Source organism: Poecilia reticulata, linkage group LG9 (assembly GCF_000633615.1).
Source record: "Poecilia reticulata strain Guanapo linkage group LG9, Guppy_female_1.0+MT, whole genome shotgun sequence".
NCBI lineage: Eukaryota > Metazoa > Chordata > Actinopteri > Cyprinodontiformes > Poeciliidae > Poecilia > Poecilia reticulata.
Window position 1 is genome coordinate 20495251 of NC_024339.1, and position 21178 is coordinate 20516428.

General features: G+C 37.9%; 1 protein-coding gene across 3 annotated transcripts in view; it reads right to left on the reverse strand.

Annotated features, from left to right (window-relative positions):
• Positions 1 to 828: 828 nt before the first annotated feature.
• LOC103470231 (netrin receptor UNC5C-like) overlaps positions 829 to 21178 on the reverse strand; it is a 188512-nt gene continuing 168162 nt past the window's right edge. For 2 of the 3 annotated variants that reach the window (XM_008418509.2, XM_008418508.2), the window contains 6 exons: positions 16664 to 16832; positions 11821 to 12054; positions 8940 to 9089; positions 8648 to 8812; positions 5778 to 5956; positions 829 to 1439 (listed from right to left, as the gene is read on the reverse strand). In XM_008418509.2, coding sequence (XP_008416731.1) covers positions 1277 to 1439; positions 5778 to 5956; positions 8648 to 8812; positions 8940 to 9089; positions 11821 to 12054; positions 16664 to 16832 — 1060 coding nt within the window. In that variant the 3' untranslated portion in view covers positions 829 to 1276. The remainder of the gene's footprint in view (positions 1440 to 5777; positions 5957 to 8647; positions 8813 to 8939; positions 9090 to 11820; positions 12055 to 16663; positions 16833 to 21178) is intronic. The other variant, XM_008418510.2, reaches the window with a different exon arrangement.

Here is a 21178-nt window from a genome sequence, read left to right on the forward strand (position 1 = left end):
AATGAGGAGAAAAAAAAATACTGTCACGTTATACTGAACTTGGTTTACAACTGGATTTAAAAAATTATCGTCGGTCACTTGTTTCCCAGAGTTAAACCCTCTCCAGAAACAAGCCTGAACTGCCTGGCAGAAACCGTCCAGGATGTAAAAAAAAAAACAAAAAAAAACGAAGTTGGCATCTCTGCTGCACAAAGCATGAGTTGTCAGGAAAATGTTTTTCTTGACTGAAATATGAAAGCAAAAAATATATACAACACATAAGAGGAGATGTGGTGCTCTTTCCTTTGTGATATTTCCACAGCAAACTACGACAGAAATATTTTTCGCCGGCACCAGTTTGGAAAACAATCTTTGGATTGACTTATCTGACAAAATATCTTGCCTTTCCTGCTCTCCTGACCCAAATGATTTAAAATTATCGAGTTTATTAAAAAATATTCTATGGGGTTAAAAAAAACAAACAAACAAAAAAAAATAGTTTTCTCAGACTTGTTTCTGGTCAGGATTCCTCATTAACAAGCACTGTATCGAAAAATCTGTAGCAGAAAATGAGCCGCGCATACAGACAGCGTGATGAGACAATATAAAGACGACAAACTGTACCAACAAACACATACAGCCAAGGCTCGTAAGAAAAGAGTCTTCTTCATCGCAGCTCTCATTATCTGCTTTCCATCCAGATGGTCACCTGCCCGCTGCTTCCATCACTTTATGTTGATGTCCTCCCTCTGTTCTGTAATCAGTTTAGCTGCTCTCTGTGTTTGCTTTCATCTTTGTGAAGAGTCTCCTTGCATCTTTGTTTATCCTCAATCTACCATTCCCTACTCCTCTGTAATTGGTTTACCTTTGCTTCCTTTATGATTCCGTTTCCTTCCTATACTTGATTTCAAGGTCAGTATCTCCATTTCTGCTTCCCTTTTTTTTCCTGTCCCTGTTCATCATACGAGCAAGAAAGTAACTGCTTGGGAGAAAATGTGATTTTTTTTATTTATTTTTAGACGTGTATATATTACCTTCACTCCTGATGCAGATTTATCTCTCTTGTATTTATGACTCCCAAAAAGTCACACACTGATACACATCAGCACCTGCTTGAGCACCCATTTCTTTCACTGCGACTGCTTAATCACCACGGTATTTAAACGGTGCTGCTCAATCACCATGGCGACAACTTTTCTTTGATTTTGCATCCAATCGGGCTGTCCGCAGTACCAACCACGGACAATCCACATGTAATTCTCTGGAGTTTTGCCGTCGTAATAAAAATGCTCCTTTGCTAGTGTTCTGATGTCATGGAGGCAAGGCTGCTGTCGTGACGGCCCATTTCTTCCAGCACAGCGGCCAGTTCATTTAGATCTCCGTCGGGAAAATGTTGGGCTTCCCAGAGATCCAGGATGACACCTGTAGGACTGGACTTGGTGGCAAAGTAGTTCAGGTATCTAAAAAAATAAGGAGGGTTAAAAAGAAAGGGTTAAAAAAGTTCATAATGCGGCTTGAAAAGTATGAATATTATTCGATCTATCATTGAAACCTGAACTGTAGTTTGATCCTTTGACACAAACGATTATGAACAAATTAGACAAAAAAAAAAAAAAAATCTAAAAATGTTTTTTTCCCCCCCTCATAAATGTGGCAACAGTTCAATAGGAAGCTGCAACATGTGTCAGGACGTCAGCGACTGCAGAGGAAGAGTCTGACACTAAGCCATCTCACACAAAGGTCTTGTTGCAGCTTTGAAGTATAAAAACCATCATATTCCTGTCTTGTGGGGATAAAAGGAGACTTTCTGTTCTGTAAATCTTCTGATTGTACTGCTGACACACTCTGGTGCCGTCTTAATAAAAGCAAAGAATGTACCATAATTTCTTATGGTAAATTGTTATGGTTTCTAATTTATTATATATGCCTAACAGCATATTTTCATTGAACAATTACAAAAAAATCTTCCTTACATTGTTTCTTCCTTATTTGGGCTTTCTCTGTTTCCAATAAGGAACAGCTGTTACGTGACTTTGGGGGCTCAGTTCAACTCATAAAAAGGTCATTTAGGTTTTCCTCCAGGTCTGTCTCAATATAAAACGATGTTTAAGCTGAGTACGGAAGAACATTCCAGACATAAATGTGGTCACTCTGCCTGTTTAGGCAAGGAGAAAGCTGTAATAGCAAGCCCTACTTTGATGAACGCTTTGACAGATCAGTGGCAAAACAACTTTGAGACTCTTATGAAAACTTGTTTTTTACAGGAAATGGGAAAGTAAACAACACATTTTCTACCAGTTCACCTGCTGACCAGAAATCATGGTGCCCACATTCACCAGCTGCGTCATGAGCTGGAAGGCCGTGGGGACAATGATTCGCACTTGTGCCTAATTATCCTCTCAATATCTGGCTCTGGCTTTGTAGCAGCTAGCAAATGAGACTGAATCATCAAGCCAAGCATCTGTGTATAGCTGACTGGGTAATGATAAAACTCTGAGGTTGCTACCTGAAGTCAGCTGGAGGAAACAAAGTCAAATTACCTATTTCGTACTGCAGAGACTCACTTTTTCTTTTACATCAACAATAAAGTGTTTACAGAGGGATACCAGGAGGAGGCTTTGTGTGCAGGATGAAATATTTTCTAACAATCACAGGCTGCTAGTCACATCACAGAGCCAGCACAAAGACAGTTAAATAAATAATACAATAAAAACAAGTAAATGTTTAACACTTAACATACAGCTCCTTTCACACTTTGTGGCAACCCTTGTAAAACTGTGTAAAAAGCTTCAATTTAAACGTACTGTATATTTTTAATACAGAGGCATAGTCTCACACTGAATAATTTAGAATACGTCTGAGTACATTCAGGGTACATCTGTTCAGAGGTGGAAAAATCTCACATTCACGGATAATTACTTTAAAAAAAAACAAACAGTGTCACACTTATAGACACTGGTCACGTTTTTTTATTTAAAAGTACAACTTAACCATCTTCAGTTTATACATTACTATTTGACATTGATCATAATGTTGGTAAAACTTTAATTGTCACCTGCTTAAATAAAAATCTCCGTTATGCCACTATTCAAAATATGGAAGAAACACAGAAAACAGGCTATTCAATTAAGGTAGATTTGTTTGAAAATAGTGTGGTAACACTTTATTTGAAAGGGGTGAATAAGATTGTCATGACACTTTCATAAACATGACATAACACCTGTCATGAACATGAATAAGCCTTCATGAATATTTATGACTGTTGTCATAAAGCGTCATTCGGTAAATTATAACACTTTTAATACAAAGTTGACATTATTCAAAATGTCTTAGTTATGACGACTTGACATTAACCAATGAATCATTACTGTTTAAATTTTCACTATAAATAATAAATAATTTTTAAAGTGCTATCAGTAATACTTTTAGAACAAATTTATATCAGTAATAATTTCTTGGTTAATGTTAAGTTGTCATAACGACATTTTGAATAATGTCAACTTTGTATTAAAAGTGTCATAATTTACTGACGCTTTATGACAACAGTCATAAATATTCATGAAGGCTTATTGACGTTCATGACAGGTGTTATGTCATGTTTATAAAAGTGTCATGTCAGTCTTATTCACCCCCCTTCAAATAAAGTGTTACCAATAGGTTTTCCCCTAAACTTTAATCAGTGGATAAATATGTTTACTTTTTACTGCACTTTTAAAATACAATGAGGCCAGCAGAATGTGTTTTATCTATAACAAAAACAGAAAAAAAAAAAAAAAAAAAACAAGTGCGTCGAGTGAAGCAAAGAGGGAGGAGAAAAGATACCAGGAAATTGATTTTATGAAGACGAGCAGACGCTGGAAGATGCAAGAAACAAAAAGATATTGAGTAATAAAAGAGAAAATATAAAAGAACAATAAAAAATTTCAAAATACAAGTTAAGCAAATGAATACATAAAATGTAATTATTCTAAAGTTTACATTTAATTCAAACGACTATTATAAAGGTTTATTACTAACAGAAAAAACGTAAGTACAAGTCATAAAATTATTTCAAATTTATAGTTTTATTGCAACCTAAATGTGCAATAAAACTAGATATAAAAATATAGCTTTAATGTATAAATAAGTTAAAATATAAAAAGTATCGTAAAAGCCAGATAAAAGATAAAACTTTATATAGTTTTTGATCCTCTAAGGTTTGAGGCCGTCCCTCAGATGAGAGCCGTAAAAAGAAGACAATACATTGTTACTTTTTACAGTCCCCTAAAGGATCTGAATGATCATGTGATAAAATGAGATTTGATACTACAAGCATTGATGACTTCCAACCTTAAACTCAATTTTAAAATGTACATGAGCAGAGAGCGTAAAATTAAAGTGAACTCTTTTGCTTTTGTTTGCCAGCTTTCAAGGAGATGATTTCTGGAGTAACCATAGAGGGGCTAAATATTTTTATGAAGACCAGAAAGAAGAGCACTGAAGTTTTATCTTCTGAATTTACAAAAGCCTTTATTAGATTATTTGCATTTATCAGGGAAAGAAACAATCAAGGTGATAAAATGTGCTTCTAGAAGAAAAAAAAAATGTAAAGAAGAATCAAATGTAACACCAAGATCTTTAATTTGATCAATAGTGTTCATTCCCACAGTCCACGGATTTTTTTCAAATTGTACATTACTCTATTTGAAAGTTAATGCAAATTATTAAAAGTTCAGCTTTGTCCTGACACACTCATATCATATCACTGTTTAAAACAATTTGAACTTGGAAAAAAACGGTCAGGCAAATACCAACACCTAATGACTTAATCTTGCCACCGCGCATAATGAGGGATATGAAAAAGTAGGTAAAAAAAATGACAGACTATAAGAGAAATTAGTCAGAAAACTTTCTACAGAGACGAGAACTTAGCTTCTACTTGGCTGATGAAATCACAGAGTGCAAGTCTGAGAAGAACTGTTGAAGTAGTACATTTTATTTTCTCTTATTTCATTTTCACAGTGGCGCAGTTGGTAGAGCTGTTGCCTTACAGCAAGAGGGTTCTGGGTTCGATTCCCGGCCCCGGTCTTTCTGCATGGAGTTTGTATGTTCTCCCTGTGCATGCGTGGGTTTTTTCCGGGTACTCCGGAAAAACATGACTGCCACAGTCCAAAAACATGACTGTCAGGTTAATTGGTCTGTCTAAATTGCCCCTAGGTGTGAGTGTGTGTGTGCATGGTTGTTTGTCCTGTGTGTCTCTGTGTTGCCCTGCAACAGACTGGCGACCTGTCCAGGGTGACCCCGCCTCTTGCCCGGAACGTTAGCTGGAGATGGGCACCAGCAACCCTCCCGAGCCCACTAAGGGACAAGGGTGTAAAGAAAATGGATGGATGGATGGATGGATAAGAGAAATACCACAAAAATTAGATTATGTATTAATTAAGGCTCATTAAAGACTTACAAAAAGGTTTTGTCCACATTTTTGCAAGGATTCGATGATTGTTGAGGATGCTGTATTGGTACTGTAAACGTACATATGGAGAACATGCAAACTCGCCTCAGAAAGACTCCAGAACTTCAGTGTCGCATTTCATGAACAAAATTTGCAGCCATTGAAAATGAAATAAGAGAAAATAAAATCTACTACTTCAACAGTTCTTCTCAGACTTGCACTCTGTTATTTCATCAGCCAAGTAGAAGCTAAGTTCTCGTCTCTGTAGAAAGTTTTCTGACTAAATAAGTAAAATCAAGTGAAACACCTCAAGGAGCCAAGCAAAACACAGAAAAAGAAAACAAATACAAGTAAATGTGAGTGTTACCTGTCAAGGTTGAGTTTGTGAGCCAACATCCTCCAGTCGTTGCCTCTGGTCTGTGGTGCATCCAAACTGCCACACAACTTGTGTCTGATGGATAAAGGAATACGGAAGGCATTAGGCCCCATTAAGGTTGTGATATTACTGGCAGGGTCCATCAGGGATGTGTCTATGCACTGGACTTCCTGGAAAGATGACAAAAGGGGGTCATGAGACCAAGTAATTGATTTAAACAATAACTGATGCAAACATTTACATTATGCACATAGTTTCATACTCAGAACATGTTTCTAAAGGGCTCCACAATACTTAAACACCTTTGTTATCTATATAAACTTGTCAATAGCTATATCCACAATGCAGTTCGGCTAACTGTATTTCAAATTCAAGTACACCCATATCCTTTTAGGCAAAGATTCTGCTTCTCTCTCTCAAGCTCATCTTTTGTGAGGCCAAAATTACACAGGAGAGTCTTTATCAATACACAAGGAGGAAAAAACCCCACAGAAATCTGCAGCCACTTCCTCTCTCTCCCTCCTTCCTGTCAATCTCCATCTGTTTCTAAGCCTTCACATTATTCTGCCGCTCCTGAGCTGAAAGGAGGATACAGACTAATGAACGTGGTTTGGCAGAGGGACACGACAACTGTCATTGTTGATGCAAGCGATTACTATTTGCTGTGTCTATTTACCCTCAATTTACCACCAGAATTTCTCTATGGATAGAGATGGAAGGACTAATGCAATGGGACATCGTTGACTATCTGCCGAAGTGATACATGCTTTAGATCTGCTTTGCTTTCCATTGTTCAGCACCACAGGATGATTGAGGGTTTCCAGAATTGTACTTAGTCTATGGCATGCACAAAACTTACTAACGTATTTTTCCATGTTTTGATGCTTGTCTTTACACCAGACAAACATCCAGTGAGACTAATGCATATATTTGGTCGGTTTGCTGTATGTGTGGCCTATTTCAAATTGATGAAGAGGCCTGCAATTTTCTCTGGTGTAGCAGTTGCAAAAACTGTCAAGATCTAGGAAGCAACACCCAAAACCCTCTACAACTTTAAATTTGGACGTAGTGTAAATTTCCATTTAGAAACAAGCATGGTGGTGGTAGTATCATGCTGAGGGTGTGTTTCACTACATCTAATAAGTGGGATAATGACGAGGAACTGTCCCCTAAATTGTCTACTTCACTACAAATCAAGAGCTGGTTGAAACGTGGGTGTTGGGTGTTTCAAAGGAGCACAGATGCCAAAAGGGGCATCTCTGTTTACAGAGAATCCATAAAGCCAGTTAACATTAAGCTTCTGGAATAAACATTATTGGGCTGAGCTTAAGAGCCAGATTCATGGCAATAATACAGCCTTTTTAAATGAGGGCTGTATATTCATGGGCGGAAGAGTGCAAAAATATCCAGGACGATTAATGCAAGAGGTCTGTTGAAATCAACACAATGTGTGGTTTATCCACAGCATTAAAATTTAAATAGTCACTGCTGCAACAGCAACAAACTGAAATCATTTTTTTTTTCTTCATTTAAAAGTACTGTAGTAAGATACATTGAGAACTGGACGTCAGGAATAAACATTCAAGATACTTTGATTTGCAGCTTTAGCAGTTTTAGAAATGGCAGGGCACTTAATGTCAAAAGCTGCCATGAGGCATGACAAAGACTGTCACTGAATAGAAAACTGTCTTTGAAAAATACTTTTTTTTATTTTCTGTTTTGCTCTGCAAATTCACAGAACTGTTTCTGCAAGTAAAAATCTATCCTCACAAGGGAGCATGCAACTGTAATGTAGTTGCATAACTTCCACTAGCAGTAATGTTTTTACTAAAGCTTCTGCACTGATTTGCAACTTCCAGTACAGTCTCAACCACTATTGCTCCAAATAATCCTCCCAAAAAACAACCGTGGATCAGGCATAAAACCATCCACTCCAAGCCAAGACTTTGCAACCACCAACAAATGAACAGAGCCAGTAGAGAGACATTATTGACCATCTCTTTGGGCTTAAGACTGTTGAAGTAAAAGCAGCAGGGTTGAACTCTTACATTTCAAAGCCTCACTCAATCACACAAACCCTTTGGTTCTTTTTGTGCAATCATGTCATACTTGAAAATACTGAGCCTTGCCCTCTTATAGTTCTGACAGGTATGACTTTTGAGATTGGCTGCCACATTGTCAGCTGGTGGGGCATACTATATATATATATATATATATATATGGCTTTTATTATACATGCAGTTCTTTAAGAAAACATGTTGGCTATTATTCTCCTTTTGTCAATTAACCAATAAAGGAGCATGCAGGAAAAAGGACAATTTTCTTATTTCTTTCAATATAGAAAAAGAAAAAAAACATCAACTGTACATTCATGGTTTAAAAATGCCAAGACATGTCCAAATTAATACGTTGTTACGACTGGTTGCAGCAGTAAAAATCTGTTCACTGACAGCCATACACACATACTTTCTGTGACTTTGTGGTTATACTCCAATACAAAATCAAAGAAGAGTTATTCCTGTCACATGACGGGACCTGTAGCGGTTGTATGAATTATTAAGCAGAGTCACAGAACCACAACAGGTACCTTGACTCGCTGTCAGGGAGAGAAGAAGAAGAAGAAAAAAAAACTTTATGACTTTAGGATCTTTATCGTAGGACAAAGAACTTGCAGGTAAGTTACCGCCAGTGTTACTTTAATTTGTTGAGCTGCTCTGCTTATTGTAATTGTCTTCTGCAGTTTACTTGAACAAGCGGTATCAGCATAACACGACAGTGTTTGCTTGTTTTGATGCACATTGGGTTCTAATCTGTGGAGGATTTAAATATTTAAATTTGCAAAAGAAAACCTAGAAACATACCTCTTCTAATGTGCTGCTGATCTGAAAGATTTGGCCTTCTCCTTCTACCTGCCGAACACAGAGCTTGCAGCTGATCTCTGTGGTGGCTGAGCTCAGTCTCTCCAGCGTGAAGGTGGAGTGAAGAGTTCTCTGGCATCCACTCCACACCTGGTAAAAAGGTATCTCCTGCAAAGCATGCATGGGTAGCATAGCATTTTGTAGCATTACATGAATCAGTGTTGCATATAAAAACAAAGACACACAGTACTACCGAGTATGATTAATTCTACGTTGACCCCTGCATTTTCCTCACCTGATATTTTGCAATAAGTTTACTCTTCCAGTGTGTGTGTGGCACATCATGGATTGACAGTCTCAGATTGTGTGTGCTGTCTTTGAAGTTCAGAGTCTTTGGCTCGTCCAGTAGCTTCCCTCCCATTTGGGTCTCCATCTGAAGAACCTCCTACGTACAAAGATCCATTGAGTAAAAAGCACAATTCTTCCCTCAAGAAAAAAAATAAAAAAATTATGAAGAGGCCTGCAATTTTCACTGGTGTAGCATAAAACAAAATACTTAAAAATGTATCTGGAAGTTTGACATGTTTGTCATCTATATGCCACTGCAAAGGGCATTTATTTCACAATGACAAACTCCTTCATTTCTGGTTGTGCTCCTTGGATTTAATCAAAGCTGTGCAGCAATAAACCAAATCCATTCTTTACCATTCGCACTATCATCTTAATATCAATGCTTTAATTGTCAGCAGACTTCTGTGATAAAATACTAGAGAGAAAGCAAAGATAAACTCAAGCAGACATATACACAGTAAATGCAGAACAGTCCAGTGTTTTTTCATGCTAGGATACAAACAATGTTTCCACACTGAAATATTTAGAATAAATCATCCTTAATTTATGGACATTTACTCAGGAGTATATCCCAATGTTGAGAAAATTCTGATTTTAACAAATATTGCTGGCTACACAATTCCTGATACATCTCTACAATAAATTGTTCTGAAACTTGGATTCCTGCTTGTGCTCAATTCAGCTTAACTCATAGGTTTTGCATTGCATGTACAGTTGGTCTGGAGACTGAGATGGCCTAACCCAAACCCAAAGCATAAGGTTGATTTTTTTAACTATCGAATCATTTTTGTAATGTATTAACTGTATGTTTCCAAGTAGCTGGTAGACCGAGTAACAAACCATCTTCAGATTACTTGCAAAGCCCTTCAGAATCTTTTGAAAAGTCCTGATATTCCTAAGATGTTGTGATGTATTTTATTCCAACATGGCTCCCAGGGCCTTTGGAAGAGAAACAGGCCCTACAAGTATGAACATTTCTATTTTCTCTGCTGCTGTTTTACTTCTTGTCTGCTTTAGAGCATTACTTTAGACTTTGCTGAAAGAACATAAGAAAAAATGATACCCTTAGAGTCTTAATTTCTTGGAAGATTATTCTGTGTGTAAGGTTAGTATATAAGACAACTAAAACCAAAACAACATAATGTTCAAGCCGAACAGAATAGGAGTTCTTCAGTCACAGCCTCTTATTTTTTTGATAATCTCAAAGTTTTCTTTATTGCTGGTTATGGTACATCCCCCAGCACCCAGTGTTAAATGTCAATGATAACAAAGGTCAAAGTGAAAGCCTTCTTGGTGACCCCTCAAAATGAGGTTCCTTGCTTTGGTTTTCTATCAGTGAGTTTTTTTTTTTTTTTACTTCCTTTACTGTGCAAGGAACTAAAATAAGTATTGGTCCTAGCTAAAGCCTGGTGGTCAGTGACTCAAAGAAATTAGCTTCTGTCATTTTTAAGCACATGGTGGAAAAGGAAGACATAGATTTGCTTATGTACTAATGGATTACCACAACAACAAACTTGTCTGCAACTTTACATAGAAAGAGTCACTGTTGTTTCTTTAAAATGTCCTCTCATGACTGGCTTCTTTTAATTTAAGCTGTCCGTTGGACACTGAATCAAAAGGTGAAGTATTAAAACGGGCTAAGTGTCTGTTGCAGCCTGAGGCCTGCATGCAGATTGAAGACGGTCTCAGTGCCGCACTGATTTGCACTTTGTGGCACAAAATATGTTTCATCTGTTATTTATCATTTGCAGTGATGTTTAAAGTATATTATAAAATGTTTAAATGAACAAAACTAGTGGGAAGCCTCCCCTACCCACAAGTCTACTCTTCAGTTTTAAATTGCACACATTTCTTGTAATGAAACGTAAAGGGTGTCATAAATAATTGTTATTTTCAATCTTTACTATCACTGTTTGAAAGAATTGTGGAACTGTGGTAACAAATCAGCATAAAATATAAAGCTATGCCTTTGTTTTATTTCTTCAGTGAGAATTTAATCAATTTAATGTGATTAAAAAGTCTGTATTGAGAAGAAAAGAATCAAACAAACTTCGATTAGAAATGTAAACCAACTATGCAATTCTTATAAGAGTACCTTTCAGATACCGTAAGGTGTATAAATGTACATGCAGAAAATGAAACATTTAAAATCTCCTGAAATGCAAAACAACCAAATGAAGGTAAACAGATACTAAGATATATGTTTGAAGAACAGCTTTGATGCCTCCTTTCTTTTCCTCTGATCAACCTCAGACAAACTTCGCTTAGTCGGCTCTCAAACTTCAGCTAACCCACGCAAACTTTTCATCATTAAAAGTCAACCTTTGAACTTTGTTTTCAAGATACAACTGTTTGCTTGAACTGGTAAAACTGAGTGTGCGTTGATGTTTACGCGATTATGTGCATGGCTGTGTGCCACAGTGACACTTGACTTATCACTGCACGAATAAATTACCAATGTTAATCTCCCGTATCAGATGGCCCCTCCGGTGCTTTGAATTTGTTTAAATTTCTAATGCATCACTCTTTTGACATTGCTTGACCCTGTTTTGTTTACTGCTTCTCGGCACATCTCTGCAAGACGAGGGGTGAAGATGCTTCTATTCATGGCTTCATACAATCCATTTTGTTTTAGCTCTATTACAGCTCATTTCAAATGCAAATCATAAGAGAGGAATATTAATATGAATGGTAAAAAAGAAGAACTCTTCACTGCTTTGCAGCATTTAAAACACTTGGCAAATGTTTGTGTTTCAATAATATCTTTAGTACCAAGTGTTTTTTTAAAGAAACTGAACTTTGAGTACATAGTTTTAACACATTACCTTAAGTGCGTCCTGAGTGTCGTCCAAACAATAAATCCTGATGTGATAGTCCAAAGTTGTGCATGAAACGGGCCCAAAAACTGCCAGTTTGAGCCTCTTAGCAGCTGCTTTGCCTATTGACTGGCCCACCAGGCAGTACGTCCCCAGTGTCTCTGTCAAAATGTGACATGCCTCCAAATCCATCTGCACATAACAGGGAGTGGTGAAGTTTTCCTCTCCCACCACAACCACATCCTGTGGAGACCACACACAAAAAAAATCACATAATCATTCTTTAAAATAGTCATGCTGAATTTATGTAATAATCTAAGATGACACAAAACTGGGAATTTGTTTCTTGCAAAATAAGATTAATTTGATGCTCAAATTTGTTTTGGAAACATCAACCCAAATAAATTGGTGGCAAAGAAAACATCACTCACTCAATTTCACAATAAATTTAGTGCTTACCATAAAAAAATACCAGGTTCTGATAGTGAAGAAACAGTGAGGGTTTCCAAGTACACAAGTTTGCTAAGAGAGCAACAGGATATTTAACACCGTTTTCTCTACTGTCTTTGGGATATAGGTTCTTTACAGGCAGGTACAGTTGAAACGTGGCTGTTATTTGAAAAGCTGTTCAGTTGTTAGTACATAACAGCTATTGCTGAAGGCTCATGGTGCAGTCACACCAAACACGTTTCGCGTGGCAGGTGCGTCTGGTTTACATTCGCAGTCTGTGTGGAGGAGCATCGCGGTGCGCTACGCGCATCTAGCGTCAAGCGCTTCTGACGCATCTGACAAATATTCCAGCAATGGAAAACAACAGCAAGAGCGATTTTAACGCGTCTGACACATCCTTGACCCCCACATAGACTTTGAATGTAAACCAGATGTGCCTGACGCGTGAGATGCTAGGTGTAGAGTAAAATGTCAAGCGTCTGCATTCAAAGTGCACACATGTTGAACTTTAAGTGTTTTTGACTCGCGTAATGAGCTTGGTGTGAACACACTGTCAGAGTTCTGTTTTAATGTTATCAGAGTCTGAGGGACTGAAAACTAATGCACACCACAATTTTCATTATTTTGTAGTAATGTGATGTTTATTAGGGGGAAAAAATGATATTGACATCATTAGCTTTATGACTGTGGCTTTGCAAAATGGGAAAACGTTTAAGGAATCAGATTACTTTTTGCATGGCGTTTTGTTAGTTAGGGGTAATACTGGTGCACTGAGTTCTCACTGAGTTCCTTTTAATCTGGTGGCTGCGATTTCAGTCGTGTGAGTGAAATCGCGAGTCCATGCCTGCAGACACCAGCGCACTGTGGAATCAATGCGACCTACATGCTCACATGTGATAAAAACACTGCGCTTCGATTTGCAGTTCATGTGGAGTTCTGTTCCTACAGACAAGCTAAATCAATACAGAGAGGTAGGGAAGCAATATGGTCTGAATCTGTTATTACTGGTAATCACAACCGTGGCTGCTCCTCCCGATATGAGGGGAATTCAATTACCTCCCTCGGCCTGTTTTGGGGAAAACTTTCTGATGGGAAATGAATGTTCTACAGCAATGAGAGAAGAAAAAAAAAAACAAATCGACTTCATGATGAAATTCCACTTTCAGTTTTCTCATCTTTATTCAGTCTGCTCTGAAACCTCTTCTGCTCGTTCTCCTCTCATACATGCACACACAAAGACGCACGCGCACCGAATCTTATGCATGGTTAATTGTGCAGAGACATTGTGTTGAGCTGTGATAAGCAACAGAAGACAGCATACGGGGGCCTTGTTGACACAGCGATGCTGCAAGACAGCCTTATCACCCACACCCACACACAAGGACAGACACACACACACACACACGCACACACATGTGCACCCGCACTCATGCAGTCTCACTCTCACACACAAGAAATAGATTGCTGAGGTAGAGGCTTCATGCTGAGAGACATGTGAAGGGGGAAGAAGAAGGGAACAGGAAAAAGGAGGAATAGACACATAAGAAGTGAGATGAGAGAAGAGGAGGATAGCAGGAGCATAACAAATTGCCTCTGATAGGAGTCTTCAACCCCCTGCTTGTCTACTAGCCTGTAGGCACTTTCTGTTTACCACATTTTCTCTTCCTTTCTTCGTTTTCTTCTCCCTTCCTCACCGGATACACACCATATCTGTGTAATTCAGCTTATTCTTCTAAGTGTGCATGTCTGTGTGTATAAGCTCTGTGTATTCATGACCACATATTAATAATTTGTCAGAGGACTGGCTCAGTTGTGTAATTATTTATAATACATCAACAGACTCTCTGTTTTGTGCAGTATTTCGTTGCATTTGCGCATCCACATTGTAATATCTACATTAAATTGAATTAAATAAACCATCTGCACACAAGATGAAACCTCTGCAGGGTTTCCCCCAGAAAACTTGCTAAGCCCGGTGGTCAGGGCACCGAGGCGGTCCACCGTGTTTTTGTATTAAAAGATGTTAAGTAGACAATAAAAGTAAAAAATATCACTGGGTAATTATATGTTATGGGAAAACATCATCAGTGAACTGCTATATAAACCCAGAAACAACTAATCAAAAAATACAATTAAAATAAATATCAATTATGTCCACTTCTGTTAAATCGAAATTAAGTCAGAGGCTCCATCAGGCCCCCCAGAGCTTCAGGGGCCCCATAAATGCTAATATTTTAACAGAGACCACAGATATATAAATGTAACATTTGTTTATTGAGATTATCATTGCAGCTAAATTTGACATAATGGTTTCAGCATATATACATTAAAAGACTTTAAATTATTTAACATTTATATGTAAGATTTTAAGGAGCTGCCAAGTTTACTTTGTAGAAGTTCAAAGAACAATATTCATAGTCAGATTGGTTTGTTACCACAGCTACAATCTGATGCTGTGAGTTTAATCTTTGAGTTTCAGCTGTTTGCTCACAAATATAAATTAGTAAACTGCAGTTATAATTTATTGCTTTTTAGGTTTGCCAGTTAAACTACTCCCCCTGTCGTAGATTTCACTAAATCTAACACAGAAGCTGTTAGAGGTGCTGATGTTCTTAGCAACAAAAGGGGCCTTTAAGTCAGATTCTGCTCCAGGCCTCATACACCCTTGGACCGGCCCTGCATGATGTGGTAATCCGCTGCACTGCGCAGAGATGCGCAGCAAATGGGAGATTTAATTCAATGCTGCTAATGTGGCTTTAGTAGCTCTTTCATTTCGTGTCTGTTGAGTTTTTAACACAGAAACTATTTTGGTCGGTCGAGTTTCTGGACGAGTTTTTCAGATGTGCGGTGGCCGCGTGCATTAACTCTGTCTAAGTGGGCAAAACATTTGATACGGTCTGGTTCTTAGGGTAACCGGAAAAATAATACTAGTAACAAAAATAAAATAATATAAAATCAGCGTGATGCGTGACTGCGAGGAGAGCGCGAAAGCTCCTGACCGGGTTAAACCTGCACGATGAGTGATTAGCACTGGGTCGTTAACCACTAACACACCAGCTAACCGGTCTTGTGAGAAATTCTGTTCCCCTGTGAAAATCTGTTCCCCCTGTGTTGGGAGCGCGCATTGCAGCCAGAGGTGGATCCGGTGGATCTGACCATATTCACGGCGCTTCTGATCGATTTCTCGGTAAAAACTACTCATATAATCATGTCAATGTTGTAACTTTCAGTTTAATCGGCAGCTATCAAAATAAAAATACATACATAAATAAACGAGGTCTTGTGTGGAGGTCTTTTTACGCTGTTTTGTGTTATTTTAAACGCGAAGTGAATCGATCTTTTTTTCAGCTTTTGTCTCGTAAGCCTGACAAATAAAAGTCAGTCAACAAACACAGGTTTCCAACACGTTGTGTGCATTTATGATTTTTCATTTCTGACAAAGGAGGAGGAGGGAAGTTAGCCGATAGCAGGGCACAAAAATAAAGACTTCCTGAAAAGATCAGAGTGTAAACGTTTTGGTAAATCCCGTTATGATGTAAAATATGACAATACTGGATTAAGGAAATGTCTAGTATGCTATCACACATAATATTCAGGTACTATAATATTCACAGACCTAAACTTTACAGGGAAGACAGGGCCAAACGCTGGGCAGCGTGTTGAGATGTAAACGCCGCATAATGTTTTGTTCACAAATATACATCATTCTCACCACTCGCTCAAAGCTCCTCTGAAAGCGCGACTACAAGTTATCCCTGCGGTTCACGTAGAGCTGCGCAACCAGAGCTAACGCGGTGGGTTTAAACTCTTACCTTAATCAATTACTCCTCATAACTAATCATAATTCCTCACAGGGGGTTGATGCTAATATCCATAGCGGTCAGCCTGTGTCCAGTTCGAGTGAAAGGAGGAGCGTGGGATCCGCGCTGAGGTTAACTTTAGACATCCAGCTGCCTGCTGGATGTCTAAAGTTAACCTCAGCTCTAGGGTTAGGGTTAGGGTAAGGGTTAGGGTAGGGTTAGGGTTAAGGCAACGCGCAGAGGCAACGCGCAGAGGCCAGCGGTGTGATTGGTCCGGTTTTAAATGCATAAACTATAAACATATCTTCTATGAACATATCTTTTAGAAATAAATCTGCTCTGATAGTGAAACGCTCGGAGCAACAGAAACACTTGCAATCCGGTTTTAAAAAAAGGCAATTTTTAAATTTTATTTTATTTTCCTAAAAAAAAACAAAAAAAAAACAAGAAAGGCCTAGCCTGGCAGTGGCGCAAGTAAAGCATGGCGGCCGCCAGGCCTATAATACACCGGGGGAAACCCTGCTCTGTGATAAAAGCTCTGTAACAGAATTTCAATATACGAAGGGCACATAAGCAAACAACACATGGTGCTGAACACCCACCTCCCATTCCCCCATGGGCAGCTGGTTCTTGAGCTGTATGAGCCAGTCTTCGTGGACATTGTCTGCGCAGTGGTGGATAGTGAGGATCACTGGTCTAGTCAGCAGGACTCCTGGGGGTCCACAACTCACCACTGGGCTGAGAACTGTCTGGATGTCTTCAACCGGGGGTCTGGGAGGGACAGATAACACTTAGGTGAAATGACTGAAGAGAGAAGACATCCAGCAGCCTGTATGTGGCACAACAGTTACAGTAAAGTTGGAGTAAAAAAAAATGTGTCACGGTTGTTCATATGTCTATGATGTGATTTCACACAATTCAAAAAGTGATCTGTGAAAATAATGGTGAAGCTTAAAAACAACTTTTTTTTTTCATGGCAAAATCAAATCAGTTTAAATGATCTCCTTCCAACCAGGAAATAGTTGGTGCAATACATGAGTACATCTGAAGAAGGTTGAAGACCGCTGTCTTTAAATTTGTGCAGCTGCAGCCTTTTTCTCAAAAACCCATCAAACTTTTTATATATACAGTTAATTATTAAAATATCTCTAAAAACTTCATATCAATATTTCAATTCAAAATGCGAAACTATACAATATAAATTAATTTGACACTGACTCAATGTATTTTGGTATTTATTTCTGTTAATTTAAATAATTATGGTTTGATACAAATAAGAAAACAAAATTCATTTTCTCTGAACATTTAAATATAACAAATGTTATATGATAAAAAAGTATTTTTATAGAGAATTACTGTCTTGCTGAAAAATCTGTCCATATACTTAACACTTTATGCAGTCAGTACTTGGTCAGGACTCTTTTTGTATGAATTATTTCATTGTTGTTCACGTCTTAAGGAAAACCAGGTTGCTTTTATAGCAAACTTCACTCTCTCTAGATTGTTGGGTCTTGAGTTTTTTATGTTCCTCTTCACAATACTCCACAGTTTCCCTACAGGGTTTATGTCAGGGGACTTTTCTGGCCACTCTACCTTAGTAACATCGTGGCCATTAAGTCAAGCATTGATACAATTTGAATAATGGACAGGTACCATTTCCAGCTAGAAAATGAAATCGGCATAAATTGCTTACAAGCTTACATGAAGCTTGTAAGCAGAGAGACAAGCTTAATGGTGGATTAGATCTGGGGATTTATGTATCACACAAAACCCCAGAATGTCTTCCAGGACGATTTAAAGTGGAAAACCTCCTCAATGGCCTCACAAACCTCTTCCACTTGCTCGAGGTTTTCTCAAAGAAAGTTGCTCTGTCTTAGAATTAAATTTGACACTGTAGGATAAAAACAGCCAATGACATGGCTCCCCAAATCAACACTACCACTGAACCCCAAACAGCTTGGAAGCTTACCCTCTCCAAGCTTTAACCAGATTGTTGCATTGATTTTCAAATTAAATGCACAAATCAATTAAATCTTAAAGGGAAGCAACACATTCAATGTCACATGCTTGGCACCTGTCCTGTTATGGCTGTGTGTGATAGTTTTTGTAGCTTTAACTCCAGATGCAATATGTGTCTTGTAAAACTTTACCCAAATTCTGGACTGGGCTTTGTTTCACATTCATCTCAAGGCTGTAATATATTTTTCCTTCCACCCAACCTTCTACTAACATAACTGGTTAAAGGACTCTTATTCTTCTTGTAGCAGGTGTCAAAGAGGGCATAAGATAGCAATACTGCTTCTGAAATTCAATTTTGCTGGTCTTATTCTAATGATCAGACGTTTCATTAACTGTATGCCATAATTAGTAACAGAAATAAATGCTGCCAATATATTAACATTTGAAACAAATTGGTATATAAACTTTTATTTCAATTACTCAAATGAATTAACAGCACACAGCATTCACTTGCTGATCTCTGCTGTGTGTATAAAGATTTTTACACTCAAACATTCAGGCATCCTTGAAAGGAAAGAGTTTTCTTTTTTTCTTTAAATCAGTCAATGTGGCATCTTGCTGTGAGAATTTGTGGAGCTATATATTATATAGGAACTTATCTGTAGGTTGCAAGCACAAAAGTCACAGAATAATTTATTTTTTACCCAATAGTCAAAAATCTGCTAATATATTAGCATACAAGTCTAAAAACAACTATTCAAAGAAAATGTATTTATTTATTTACCAAAATAAATAAATGAGATTGGAAAKAAATGAATTGAACAGGATTAGTAAGTATCATTCCAACAGAAAATATAATAAAATAAGTGTGGTGCATGAATCAAAAAACAGAAATCAGAGAGATTCATTGGGAGAAAGAACAGCACCGTCAGCCCCAGTTGGAGTCAGTAGTTTCCAGTTAAGACAGAAAGAAAATGATCGTCATCTCTCTCTGCCTTTTATGGCACAACTGGGCATTGAAACCTCAAGCACTTAGTGACTAATGGCTTTTATATTACAGTACAGCAGCAGAATAGGTGTCTACTATTATCAACTTTTGCTAAAAATGTCAGGCTAAGCATATTGGATTCCATTGGTTTCCATTATTTAAAAGCTTTCTGCAATCTATACACTTTAACTAAAACATGATTCTTGTAAATAACAAATTAGGGTAACTATTAACCCACACGCTTCAGAATATACCACATTTAGAGGTCAGAGATCGAATTTGTATTTATTTGTTTTCATGGGGTGCCACTTCTTATCAGTAATATTGATTCAGCCGATCTATCTCAATATTGACTCGTGCAACGTTCAAGTGAGGAGGAAAAATGAAAGCTAGAGTTAAACCTCCTTGCAGCTACAGTCTTTAGTTCTACCCCCCTAATTATTTGCACTTTTACTTATAAATAAGTGCAAAATTACCCATTCCATTTGTATAATGAGATCTAAATATATTTTCATTCAACTAAGACGTTTGGTTTTGACAACAGGGTCATCTCTTAAAATATAATAAAACAATTTAAAATGAGTGTTAATTTATTAAAGATATGTGGATTTATTGTATATTTTATTGTTAAAATATTTATACTTTTCTCAATAATCGATGTGAACTCCTTAGTTTACATTACAGCAGATAAGACTTTTTGAATAATTTCTAACCAGGCAAAATTTTTTTCCAAGTTTTGGGTTAGGGGTTAAGTTTTTCCGTATTCCTTCTGATGTTTTGACTATTTTTCTTTGATAATAACATTATTTCTCATCACTCTGATTTTTAGCCCCATTCCGGAGATTCTCTACCAGAACCAAGTTGGGACTGGCTGGACCACTCCAAGATATTGTTTTTATAATTTTATATTATATGTTGTTAACATCCATCCATCCATCCATTTTCTTGCACCCTTTTTCCCTCAGTGGGGTCGGGAGGGGTACTGGTGCCCATCTCCAGCCAACATTCCGGGCGAGAGGCGGGGTTCACCCTGGACAGGTCGCCAGTCTGTCGCAGGGCAACACAGAGACACACAGGACAAACAACCATGCACACACACACTCACACCTAGGGGCAATTTGGAGAGGCCAATTAACCTGACAGTCATGTTTTTGGACTGTGGGAGGAAACCGGAGTACCCGGAGAAAACCCACGCAACGCACAGGGAGAACATGCAAACTCCATGCAGAAAGACCCCAGGCCGGGAATCGAACCCAGAACCTTCTTGCTGCAAGGCAACAGCTCTACCAACTGCGCCACTGTGCAGCCCACATGTTGTTAACATTATTAGTAAAAAAAAACATGTGGCTGTGTGGCAGAACTTATCCCTTATGCTATAATAAAGTAAAGCACAAAATTCTTGCTTTCCAATTTATTGCCGCGGTACATCAATGAAGCTGGCCTTGTGAGTTTGCTTGCCAGTAATTGAGTGAGATGAAGACAGAGGACACAGGAGACGTTTGACTCTTAGAAACACTACAGCAAGTAACAAAGGTTGTAATTATCATCGATCGACATTGATTAAGAAATGCACTGGAACGGAGTAGACGGCTCAGAGTATGTGTCTCACAGTTTTACAGGATCTTTAAAAGGTTCACATGCGTAAGCAGTTATTGACAACACGTCTCAATTTTTATCAACCGGAGCTGGTGTTTTTAGTCCTGGTTTAAGAAAGTCTGCAGTGCAACCAACGTGTGCAGTCAGTTTCACAAAAATGGAAGTAAAAATACTGAAAGCTTCCCACTTGTCTCATACACTACAAAGGGTTCAAACTCAAACATGTACATGATTTGGGAGTAAAGGATTATAGTACAAGTAATAGGATTACAGTAACACCCAAACTAGCCACTAATCTTAGTTAATGTGAAAAAACAGATATTGCAGTGTTTACTTTTAAAAACCTCATGTTTGTGTTTTGGGCCCAAAATACCACGTGAAACAAATGCAAATCGGACTTGGTCAGTCTAAGTTTCACATATTTGGAAATACTGAATGTGAAGTGACTCACATTTAACCATAGAATTGGCTTTAAATTTAAGAAAATGCTAATAAGGATTATTTCAATGAATTACAATAGAGATTATGATACCAACTAGTTCATCAATAATGTGTCAGATATGCTGATCTTAAT